Source organism: Trichomonas vaginalis, chromosome II, assembly GCF_026262505.1.
Source record: "Trichomonas vaginalis G3 chromosome II, whole genome shotgun sequence".
NCBI classification, from domain to species: domain Eukaryota; phylum Parabasalia; order Trichomonadida; family Trichomonadidae; genus Trichomonas; species Trichomonas vaginalis.
The window spans coordinates 11,734,199-11,746,412 of NC_067204.1; the positions used below are offsets into that span (position 1 = coordinate 11,734,199).

Genomic DNA, 12,214 nt, shown 5'->3' on the forward strand with positions numbered 1-12,214 from the left:
TTAATTTATAGATTTTTATGTAAAATTTAAATATTCGTATTTTGTCACTTTTCAAAATTTAGGATGTTGAAAAATGAATAAACCTAATACTTTGAGACTTGAGGATCGTATGCTAAATGGTCTTTCAGCAGATGGTAAAGCCAAACTCAATAAGTTATTTGAACTAATTAATTCATTTTGTGAAGATTCAAATAATGAATCAAAATTTAAAGAATATCTCAGTCAAGTTATAGAATTAAGAGATATAATATGTTCATTTGATTCAAAAGTAATATCAGATATAAGTAATTTAGGATTTTTTGATATAATTATTTCACATCTTGGAAAAAGCTGCATACAAGATGAAATATTATCGGTCTTAACTCTATTTATTGCGAATTGTCCTGATTCGCATAATGAAATAATAAAAGAACAGACAATTAATTTCTTATCAACAGTTATCATGAATGAAGAAACAAAAGAATGTACTATAATAAATTGCATTGGTTTAATATCAGAAATCATATCAATATCTGAAGAATATTATACTTTTATAGAAAAATCAGAAATTTTAGATCAAATTTTTGATTTCTATTATTACAATATTGATGAAGATCTATTAGATGCTATTTTCAAGCTTTTCTCTATTAGTACAAGCTATGAATCTTCAAAATTCTTAAATATCGAACATTTTCAGATTTTAGTTGATTTCGTTCATGAAAACTATTCACTTCATTCAAAATATCTATTGTCGTTGATAACAAACTTTGTTCAAAACAGAAGAGATGCAATTAATGAGGTTGAATTTGAAAATATTCTTCCAACATTATTAGAAACAGATGTTAATGGAAATGAAGCAATACTATTGGATTTCTTACAGAAAATGTCATGTTCAATAGATTTTTGTGATTTACTTTTTGAAAATGGTGTGATTCATATTCTTATCCTTTTAATTGAAAAGAAATGCAATCTCCATATTATACTATTAGTTATTAGCAACATTCTATCATGGAAAGAAGAAAATATAATTCAAATTTACTCAAATGAACAAATTAGAGAATTTATATTTGAAACACAATGCAATGGAAGCTATAATGAATCATTAGCAGCCTCGTTTTGCATAATCCAGCTGCTGAGGATTGGCCCTGTTGATATAATAATAGAATTAGTTAATTTACAAAATATAGATATAATTTTTGATTTGATATCAAATGGAGAAGTTAGATTAACAATACTGTTTCTAAATTCTATTATAAGGATTTCAGAAATCTTAGAAAAACAACAATTTTTAAATTTGATTTCAGAAAATCAGTTGAATGAGCTAATGGTATCTGCTCAAACCGATGATAATGAAAAAGTAAGAAGTCTAGCGGAAATAGTTCAAGAAAATGTTATTTCAAGAATTTTTTAGTAATTTGTATTTTTATGTAATATTAATGCCATGAATTGCATTATGTATTTGTATATAGCTGTTCTGTTTATCTTAAATATTGATTTTATTCTATTTTACAAACAAATTTTTTTACTTTGCGTAGTTTTTAATTTATTATACAAATTCATGGAATATACTTTGAGTTTGTCACTATGTAATAGCATATAAGAAATATTTTAGTTGGTAAATTTCGATTTTCGATCAATTCAATTATTTTCGATCAATTCAATTATTGATGAATAGATTCTCAGATATTGTTGTGATTAGCATGTTGTTCGAGTGTGATTAGTTCTGTGTGTTGTTTTCACGGTTCCTGAAAGCCCTAAAACAATAGATATGAAATGACACTTTACTCATCGATTTTATCGTCAAATTTTCTTATGTCTTTAGAACAATGATGACATGAAGTTATCTATTCTTGAGTATTTCAAAACGATAAATTTGACAAAATGGTCAATCGAAAAAAACGATGAATTGAATAGCTGACACTTCACTTTTCGTAAAATGTTCGAGAAGCAAAAGACCATTGGCGAAGGCTGCGACTACGCAACACTCGAAGAAGCCTTCGAAAAGGCTCCTGCAGGCACCCATTTGCTTATCAAGCCAGGAGAATACCACTTTGATCATGAACTCGTCTTCAACAAATCCTTTGCCCTCCAAACAGACGATGATGAAAAGCTTGCAACTCTTATTGCCCCATCAATCAAGTTCAACATGGAACCATCCTGCTTTGCCGTCTTTTCCAGAGTCAATTTCGATGGATATTGTCAATTCCTCAACGGATGCACAGCATCCTTCGAAGTTTGCGACTTCACATCCAAGAAGACAGATGAAAACGCTATTATCACTGTCAATAATTCAGCTCCAACATTCAGATTCTGCAAATTCCATGATTTCCCTAAGTATGGTATAGATTATGTTGAGGGAAGAGGTGGCATCTGCACAGACTGCGAATTCGTCAACATTGGTTGCGAGGGAGATCCTATTAAGATTACTCTACCATCAAGACCATTCCATGAACACAATAAGAAGTTATAAACTAATAGTTGTACCATGATTAGTTATTTGATGAATTTTCTAATATCATGATTTCAAAATCTCAAATTTCATACGTTTGCAAGGGATAAATAAAGAATAATAGTGTATAATTTTCATTTTTCTTTTATTATGCTTAGATTTTGAACTCAATTTCCGATATTTTATTCCAAACTTCTTTTTTTCACAGATTGGATAAAAAATGATAAGAAAGAGAATTAATATATACATTACTGAGTTTATTCATATAACAAGAATCTCAGATGAGTAATTATTTAAAAACTACCCAACTAAATATATGAAATTCCGTATATTTATTTCATGAACAATTTTTGGACAGTAGATTTGACGAATAAAGGTATAATAGACACTGAAATTAGATCATTGCTAGCTTATCTTTATTTTCTGCGAGCTGTCTATCGTATTCTTCCCATGAGCGTATTTCAGCGTTAAGTTTTTCAAGTTGCTTCTGCTTTGATTCGATGAGATTTTGAATATCCATCTGAGCTTTCTTGCGAGATTCAATTTCTTCTTGCACACGATTTCTGAGGGCAATTGACCTGAGTTTTTGATCTTCGACGCGACGGCTTTGTGTTTCCATGAATTCTAAGAACTGTTTAACAGCACCCATAAAATCATTAACTTCAGTTGAAAATTGATCGCAACCTGCTTTGAGTTTCTTTGTTTCTTTGAATTGTTCTGGCTCGATGACTCTGATTTTATAGTCATTTTCTGGATCAAAGATGACTTTCTGTGCTGGAGAAGCTTCCATTTTTAATTTATAACGAATATTATTTGACAAATTTACAACATAAGGCAATAAATATGATCAATAGATAGCAGAAACTATATATTCATAAAATATTGGAGCAATAGACTCTACTCAAATAATAAAAGTTATATAGATATGACTTTGAAATAATCGATTATGCTCAATGCAAAGATAAATACCGATCAAGCTTAAGCATTTAAATATCATAGATCTGTTTGTTTAAAAAAACAGGTATTTTGTCACATAATGTAGGATATCTAAGATTTTGATATTTGATTATTGATGAATTTTTAGTTAAATCATTGCTAAAATAAGAACTTAATGTTTGAAATAAAAAAAATTGAAATGAAATGTTATGAAATGATATAAACTGCTTGCCCTAAGGTGGATAATAGTCAAATTTTTTTTACATTTTTAGTGAGCGGAACAGAGACACAACACGCTTTGAAATCACAAGATGCATGGCTTAAATGATTAGAGATCCAATAATATTGCATCTCTTTATGCTCAAACAGATCCTATTCTGAATTACCCAAAAATATTGCAACCGTTATGCATTGCTACCAAATTTCTCTACTGTCCACTTAACATACTCATGCTAGGAACTCCAAATTCTTCAATTATTTACTCTAAAAACTTATAAACGTTCATCCAAATCAAGCAGAATTTCTCCTCGAACAGACATTGCAGAAACTTACGAATAAGTAATTGTTAGTCATATCAAATGATGCTCCTTTTCAGCTACTTGTTTCTCTTATAATTGTTCTCATTAGTAAATCATAACTTTAACTTTTGGAGTTTCTCCAAAAATAGATACTACCAATATATCCGAGCTACCTGGATGCTAGTTTTCTTATATCTCGGATAGTGTGAAAAATTTAATTATAATATCTCATAATTTCCATTTAATGAGTTATATCAAAAATCCACTCCGTCATTTCGATTTTTTAGGTCTTTTTGGACCTTGCTGCATTATTTATTTTTATCTATTTTGTTTTGTTGTTTCTAAATAAATTATTTAAGTTGGACGAAAGGTGGACAATAGTATTGAATATGAAAAGGTGGTTATTTTTGAGAGAACTCATTGAATTCCTTTCAATATTGTCCACCTTAGGGCAAGCAGTTTACTTTTTTATCGAGATCATTTTAAATTTATATATAATAAAGATATAAAAGAATAAAACACCAAGATTAATATTTCTTTTAGCGCATTCCAGGCAAACCTCCAGCTGGCATTCCAGCACCTGGAGCAGGCATTCCACCACGGCCTCTAACGGCAGACTGTCCTGGAAGACCTGGGTCGAAGGTTGTCTCGTGCTGTGGGATCTGAACTGTCTCATCGACGGAGAGGATGGTGCAGGCAGCCTCGCAAGCAGCCTTGAGAGCGTTCTTCTTGACGACGAGTGGCTCCCAGATGAAGTTCTCAACAGCGTTGAGTACACCGCCTGTTTCGATGTCAACACCAGCCCAAACACCGTCAGCCTTCTCGTGGGCAGAGCGGAGTTTGTTGAGTGTCTCGAATGAGTCGAAACCAGCGTTGTTTGTAAGTGATCTTGGGATTGCTTCGAGTGCATCTCCGAATGCTTCGACAATGAGCTGTGCCTTGCCGTCCATCTTGAGGGCGATCTCGTGTAAGTGCTTGGAGATGACCATTTCGATGGCGCCACCACCACCGACAATGCGCTGGGCCTTCTTTGCGCGGCGGACAATCATGATGGCATCGTGGATTGAACGGCCGGCTTCCTCGAGGAACTGCTCGGCACCACCTCTGAGGACAATTGTAGCTGCACGGCCATTGCCGCCTGTAAAGATGTTGAATCTCTTGGAGCCAACTTGGCGTTCTTCGAAATCAGCGCATGTACCAAGGTTCTTGGCCTCGATGTTTGATGTTGTGGAGAGAATGCTAGCGCCTGTGCACTTAGCAAGTCTGTTGAAGTCTTCGTCTGGAACACGGCCAGCAGAGAAGATATCGTGGTCGGCAAAGAACTGTGTGGCGACATCACCGATTGGCTTCTTGCTGATGACGATGTTGGCACCGGAATTAAGGCAGTCGTTGAGCTTGCGGAAGATGATTGCCCATTCAGCATCAACAACTTCCTGGAACTCCTTGGCATCCTCGACACGAACTTCAGCACCTGTGCCTTCAGCCTTGAGCTCGAGTTCGACATTGAGAAGTAAGATCTTTGGATTCTTGAAATGCTTTGGCTGCTGTTCGAAACCGGCGTAGGAGAATGTACGTTCGAAGGCAACACCTGGGACAAAGAAGGAATCCTGAAGAGAGCCACCCTTGACGAGCTTGACGCCAAGATCGTTAAGGCGCATATCTTCATCGAGCTGAAGAACTGCATCGACGATCATTGGAGCAAAGAAGAAGCGGGAGTCGGAAACGAGCTTACTACGGAGTGTTGTAGCAGCGCATTGCTCAAGAACTTTGCGCTGGCCACCATCAATTGTGACAGCGACCTCTTCGAGCTTCTTGAGTGCAGCGTTGAGAGCTGTTCTGTAGCAGCGGCAGATGAATTGTGGATGAACACCATCTTCAAGGAAATCCTTAGCAGCATCAAGCATGGATGTGGCTAAGACAATGACAGATGTTGTACCATCACCAATTTCTTCATCCTGAGACTTAGCTACATCAACTAATAATTGTGCAGCTGGATGAACAATATCGAGTTCTTTCATAACAGTAGCACCATCGTTTGTAACAATAGCGCGGCGATTGTTTCCATTATGAATAAGCTTATCCATACCACGTGGACCGAGTGTTGAAGCAAGAATTTCACCGATTGCATGGCAAGCATTGATGTTTGAGATGAGTTGGCCAAGACCCTGTGACTGGTCAACACCTTCACGAAGAAGGATAATTGGAGGACGAATCATGTTAGACATTTTAGGTGATTTTGAAAATTATTTCTGGGTGGTCAGGTGAAATGTAAACGGCCACTCCTACCACTTTTATTCTGGCACAAGATCTGCGTTGTGTGATATCAGGGCTTTTAAATAAGCAGGAAATCATTACCCAATTCAACTATTTTTCGGATTTCAAATTCAAAATATAAACGATTTCTCACTCGAAAGTTGTGAATGATAATACTATTTGTATGAACACAAATATTTTCTCATAATATGTCATATTTTCTGAAGATAATTCTTGAAATCAGGGCAAATTAAGAAACTATGTTCGAATCAGATAAAATAGCTTCCAAATGAGTAAAATATATCAATACCGCATTCTATCACATAATTGCGATGGATTATCCAGAACTGATCATCTTGATATCAGAAATCAAGAAGGTTGTGTATGATATGGCTGCATGTGTTCTAAGGCACAATCCAATTCTCTTTGAACTGAATTTCTCACTCATTTTATTTTTGAAATTTCGAAATGCTAATCTTTTGTTAATATATTTTGATATCTGATTTGCTTACAATAGAAATTCATTCTGATACTGCAGAGCAAGAAATATCACAAGTAAATATCCTCTCTATTGTGAAACCATGCACAAACTCAGAAGGCCTATTCCTAAAACTTGTAGGCAGTATCACGTCATAGTATATTAAAGGGGGAAAAAGCTTTTGTGATGAAAAATTATAAAATTATTCAGGTATCTAGTGTCAAAATTACGAAATTATTAGTAGCTCACCTATTCTAGGTATATCGAATATGTATTTTGCTTGATTTCATTGTCCCCTAATTAATTAGGTGTTATCTCCCCGTAATAAAAAAATCATTTGAATACTAGTTCGTTATCAAAAATGCGTGTTTTCTTAGTTATTGCTCATGATGAACCGCATCAGCGCTCATTTTGCCATGCTGCTTATAGAAAGGCAATTGAGACACTTAAATTAAACAAGCATGAAGTTATGACTCTCGATCTCTATGAATCCGATTTTACAAAATTGCCATCTTTAGATGATTTCATCGAAGCAAATCCACAGCTTACACTTAACGAACACGCAAAGAAAGGCTTATACAAAGAAGAAATTCTTCGTTGCCAATGCTGCATCGAATGGTGCACACACCTTATGCTTTTTACACCAATGCACTGGCTTTCTCCAAGTGCTGCTCTTATGGGCTGGTGGGAAAAGGTATTTGGCGAAGGTTGGGCTTTCTCTGATACTTCTAAAGGCCGTACTGGCTTCATGACAGGAAAGAAAGCTATGGTATGTGTCACTCTTGGCATGAACCAAAGCTTTTATGGTAAAGATTCAGTCCATATTACAGTCGAAGAACTTATGTATAATCTTACATTCCGCTGCTTCGCTCAATGCGGTTTCACACCACTTCGTACACAAGCATTCTTTGGATTATTAAATGCGGACCCACAGACTAGAGTTGATATGCTTAACTCATGGAGTGAGCATGTTATGAACCTTGAAAGCCGCGAAACTATCGAATTTGTCATATCTGAAGAAGAACGCAAACGCCAAGGTATTGACTCTAAGAACAATCACCAGATTTTAGCAGAACTTGGTGATTTACCACTTTTAATTAAGAAGAATCCATATGGATTCTAATGTTCATACTATTATTTTTAAAGTAGCTAAATGTATTGACTGATTTTATACAAACAATAATGACATATTTATTTTCGCAAAAATCCAAAAATTTTAAGCATTACCTTGTTTAACATATACATGCATCAATATTAATGTTCTAGTTGTATATATTTTTCATTTAAAATCATGCCACGAGTGCTAATCTTTTCATTAGCAGATCTCGGCACTGATTTCAGACTTCTTAGACATGTAAAATCGTTTGCTAGTCAGCCAGATTCTTACGTTTATTTAGTTGGAAAATGCAAAACTGTTCTTCCTTCAGATATTGAGCAATTAGATAATGTTGAAATCCGGCAATATCACTCAAAATTGAATGGCATATTCAACACAAGCATATTCTTCATTCCATTTTTACTAATTTTCTCGTTCTTTCAAATAATCTTTTTATTTTCAAACTTAGGCAAAATAGATTTTGTTTTAACATCGACTACAAGATTATATGTTAACATTATTATTGCACGACTGATACGATTCTTTAAAAAAGCCAAATTTATTCTAGAAATTCGTCCATTTCAATCAATACCTAATAAATCTGGTCAATTTCAAACAAGATTAGAAACATCTTTACCAGCATTAGCAGATATTAGAATTGTTCCTTCCAGATCCATGCAAGGATATTTACAAATAAAAAAAATAAATAGTTCTATAATAAGAGATAATCCAGGAACATTATTTCATCCTACAACGCATCTTCGTAAAGAAATCTCGCAATTACTAGGAATCACTCCAGAACATGGTTTAATTGGGATTCCAATTCTATTTCAAGAAGAAAGCTATATTGATTTTCTTATAGAACTTATTTCTAAATCAGAAAACTTCAATGTGCCACTTTGTTTTGCCGTTTTTGGCGGTGGAAAAAGTCAAAAATCACTTGAACACAAATTCCGACAAATTCATCCTAAAAACGTGAAATTATCTGTGCTCCCGATGCTCGCAGATGTTTATCCGCAAGTCATGGGTGCTTGCGACTTAGGTATCTCTGTTTCTGGTGCAAGATTGATCCTCGATGTCTCTCCAGAACTCATAGAAATGGAATGGAGTTGTGTTCCAATTGCTGTTTATTTGAAAGGCTGTGTAAGAGAAGTTGTATCTGAATCTAATGGTTTCTTCTTTACAAATGTTGATGAGCTTGTCGAAGTGATCAGGAAAGTCTTTGTAAGTAAGGAAGTTGATATCAATTCTATGAAAGAAGACTGTAAATCTAAACTCGTTCCTTGGGATGATGCTTGGAAATCAGTAATGTTTCCTTATTTAGATCATATCAAAAAGGATTGAAACACAAATGTTCATTTTTTCTGTATTTAAAAGGTAAATATTAGATTCTATTAATCAATTAGTGTTCTTTCATTATATTCAAGCAATTGTTACTGTAGATTTTGTGGTTTATATCTTATTTCTTGGCTCATAACCTTAATATAACTCATATATTCAAAATAAGATATTGTATTTGAATGAGGTTTTAATAATAGAGTATTTTCTAGCACAATATCTGCTTTGGTATGCTGAAATTGCCTGATATTTCCCAGAAATCAGCTTTTAAAAAATCAATAGAATTTAGAATTTTTGATCCTATTATTTTCACATTTATTTGAATTGTTTACAGTTATATAAGCAGGATCATCCTATTATTTTCCATTTGATATTCTGACACAAAAAAAAATGGTTTTAATTCAGCTGAATAACCAAACTCTTCAAAGAATTAACAACTACAACGCACGTGACAAAGTTATTTTGGCAATCAATAACGTCGAAATACTACTTAATAAGTCATTAGCCATTGCAATTTCTCAAAAATTCTATTCACAATATCTATTGATATAAATACAGAAATTATCTCTCCAGATACATACAATGTATTAAAAGATATACTTCAATATAGACAATCCGAAATTGAATGCGATGAAACGGTTTTGAAGAGTGGGGGACAAACTCGCCCATTGTCACTTTTTCATTAACCTTAAACTTGTAATTTTCATTATTTTTAATTAACCTTATTTCTTTCCCAATTCCTGATTTATTTTATTCACTTACTATTAAAAGTCACATTTTAATAAAATATAATAATTTATTTATAGCATTTTTTACTATACTGTAATAAAAAATTAATTATAATAAATTAAATGTTTATTAAATCAAATGTTTTCTTTGCAATAATATTTTTAATGTTGAGTAAACAATGTTGGGATCAAGTGTATCATTTTTCAGACCTTTCTGAACAGCTTCAAGCATACTGATGCATTCGACTTTTTAAATTGTGTCATTTCTTCGAAATCTCTTGTGACTTTTTTGATAACTTTAACACTTCTCTCTGAATCCAGACCTTTAATTTGCAACTTAATCAGGAATGAAGGAACAACACTGGAATATAACTCGATTACAAGTTCATCGAGTCGAAGATTTGGTTGTACACCACTTGTATGTGCCGGATACCATTGTGTCAAATTTTTTCTGAAATTAACTTTAAAAGTACTAAGTAAGATCATGAGATATAGCAATATATGTTTAAACTAACTTATATTTTGGTTGTACACCACTTGTATGTGCCGGATACCATTGTGTCAAATTTTTTCTGAAATTAACTTTAAAAGTACTAAGTAAGATCATGAGATATAGCAATATATGTTTAAACTAACTTATATTTTGGTTGTACACCACTTGTATGTGCCGGATACCATTGTGTCAAATTTTTTCTGAAATTAACTTTAAAAGTACTAAGTAAGATCATGAGATATAGCAATATATGTTTAAACTAACTTATATTTTGGTTGTACACCACTTGTATGTGCCGGATACCATTGTGTCAAATTTTTTCTGAAATTAACTTTAAAAGTACTAAGTAAGATCATTTATTTTTGCATAATATAATGCCAATATGGTTTCTTTTGATTTTATTTCATTTATAAGCAAATCAGATTTACCCAAAAACTCCACTCCATAAGCGTTCATTTGCTAAATTAAAAAGTGACAATGGGCTAGTCTGTCCCTTTCTCGTTTAAAGATTACTATCCATTATTTGAGAATATTTATTTAGAGTTTTGCAGTAAAAATGTCATTGATGAAATAGAAGCTTTGACTGATGAAAACAACTACAAAAATGTTGTCAAAACTCTTCATGATTCATTATTAAGAACCAGAAACCTTACTCAAACAAAATCTAAAGGCAAATTAGAAACAAATTACTTCCAAAGTGGGAATGTCGAAATGCAAGCTTCGTCAGTATTGAGAGGAACTCCAAATTTAATAAATAGAGCTTATCCTAAGGATTATTTCCTAACTAATAATATTCAAAATTCATGGATTGAATGGAAATTAAAACCAGGATTCACAATAATTCCAACTGAATATATTGTTAGATCTGCACCGATATTTCCAATATATGATTGCTTCCTTCGATCATGGAAAATTGAAGGAACCACAAATAAAGGAGAAACGAAAACACTGCATGAAGTAAATAATTCACCAATAGAACCAGGAAATATAAAGAAATTTGATATTAAAACCAATGATTTGTTTGTTTCATTCAAATTGATTCAAACAGGAACAAACTGTTCCAATAACTATAAACTTATGTGCGATACATTCGATTTCTCTGGATTGATATTACCAAATGCCTGAATATTTATTAACAAAAGTTTATTTCTCCCTTATATCTTTGTTTCTTTTAAAAATCTTGAGTGTTTTATATGAAAATAATAATTAAGGGTTGACCGACCTAAATTGAGAGGACGTAATCCTCCCGATTTTTTCATTTTCAGCCTTGGTAAAATACCCTCGAAAACTCAAAAAAATTGACTTGTGTCCATTTAAAAGGGTTCGTCGAGAGGTGTTAAATTATTGATTTTCAGGATCGTAACTCATAATTTTTTACAATCATATTAAAATTATGCGAGAAAACAAGCAAAAATATTCGTTATTTTAGTATCAAATACTACAAATCCTAGATTGCAATATATTTTAGCACGTAAAATTCCAAAATTTACCGTAATTGAATAAAAATTACAATAAACATCAATCCATTCTAGATTTTGCATATTGTTAATGATTTCCATACTATTTGTTTGCAGACTGTTCTATTGTTAACCGCGATTGTCTAAATCAATTTCATATAATTAAAATTTACAAATCCCATGCGATTATTATTTCTTGTCTGCAAAACACCTGTGCAACCTCTTTAAATGTAGTTGCTTCAAACTATTAAAATACCAAATTTATTTATTTTATTCCCAAGAATGAAATACATTGACTAGAATTCTCGCAGTAAGCGTTATAAATATTGAGAAATATTGTGAAATAAATGTCTTGTTTACTAATTTGTTTGATTATTTTTAATATTTTTTTCCATTATGTTGAAAAATCAAAAGAATTTTTATTATTTTTAAATTACTAGGAGTATTAATGAAAATTTTAATCTCCTATTTTTATACAAAGAATGGAAA

General features: G+C 32.7%; 6 protein-coding genes across 6 annotated transcripts, besides 2 other annotated features; 4 read left to right on the forward strand and 2 right to left on the reverse strand.

Annotated features, from left to right (window-relative positions):
* Positions 1-1,894: 1,894 nt before the first annotated feature.
* Positions 1,895-2,548, forward strand: TVAGG3_0528610 (pectin lyase-like family; the record flags this gene model as incomplete). The annotated part of the gene is made up of 1 exon (XM_001583935.1): positions 1,916-2,449. One exon carries the CDS (start codon positions 1,916-1,918, stop codon positions 2,447-2,449), a length of 534 nt encoding a protein of 177 aa, XP_001583985.1.
* Positions 2,549-2,683: 135 nt separating this feature from the next.
* On the reverse strand, positions 2,684-3,222 carry TVAGG3_0528620 (intraflagellar transport protein 20-like protein family; the record flags this gene model as incomplete). The annotated part of the gene is made up of 1 exon (XM_001583936.1): positions 2,823-3,218. The coding sequence occupies one exon, from the start codon at positions 3,216-3,218 to the stop codon at positions 2,823-2,825; it is 396 nt and encodes a 131-aa protein (XP_001583986.1).
* A 1,049-nt stretch (positions 3,223-4,271) lies between these two features.
* TVAGG3_0528630 (chaperonin subunit eta CCTeta) lies at positions 4,272-6,128 on the reverse strand (the record flags this gene model as incomplete). The annotated part of the gene is made up of 1 exon (XM_001583937.2): positions 4,422-6,107. The coding sequence occupies one exon, from the start codon at positions 6,105-6,107 to the stop codon at positions 4,422-4,424; it is 1,686 nt and encodes a 561-aa protein (XP_001583987.1).
* Positions 6,129-6,963: 835 nt separating this feature from the next.
* Positions 6,964-7,790, forward strand: TVAGG3_0528640 (NAD(P)H oxidoreductase-related family; the record flags this gene model as incomplete). The annotated part of the gene is made up of 1 exon (XM_001583938.1): positions 6,975-7,736. The coding sequence occupies one exon, from the start codon at positions 6,975-6,977 to the stop codon at positions 7,734-7,736; it is 762 nt and encodes a 253-aa protein (XP_001583988.1).
* Positions 7,791-7,904: 114 nt separating this feature from the next.
* Positions 7,905-9,104, forward strand: TVAGG3_0528650 (chitobiosyldiphosphodolichol beta-mannosyltransferase protein; the record flags this gene model as incomplete). Its single annotated transcript, XM_001583939.1, has 1 exon — positions 7,905-9,053. One exon carries the CDS (start codon positions 7,905-7,907, stop codon positions 9,051-9,053), a length of 1,149 nt encoding a protein of 382 aa, XP_001583989.1.
* A 589-nt stretch (positions 9,105-9,693) lies between these two features.
* Positions 9,694-10,768: a mobile genetic element.
* Positions 10,769-10,979: 211 nt separating this feature from the next.
* TVAGG3_0528670 (uncharacterized protein) lies at positions 10,980-11,393 on the forward strand (the record flags this gene model as incomplete). Its single annotated transcript, XM_001583940.1, has 1 exon — positions 10,980-11,393. The coding sequence occupies one exon, from the start codon at positions 10,980-10,982 to the stop codon at positions 11,391-11,393; it is 414 nt and encodes a 137-aa protein (XP_001583990.1).
* Positions 11,394-11,478: 85 nt separating this feature from the next.
* Positions 11,479-12,214: part of a mobile genetic element that runs on past the window's edge.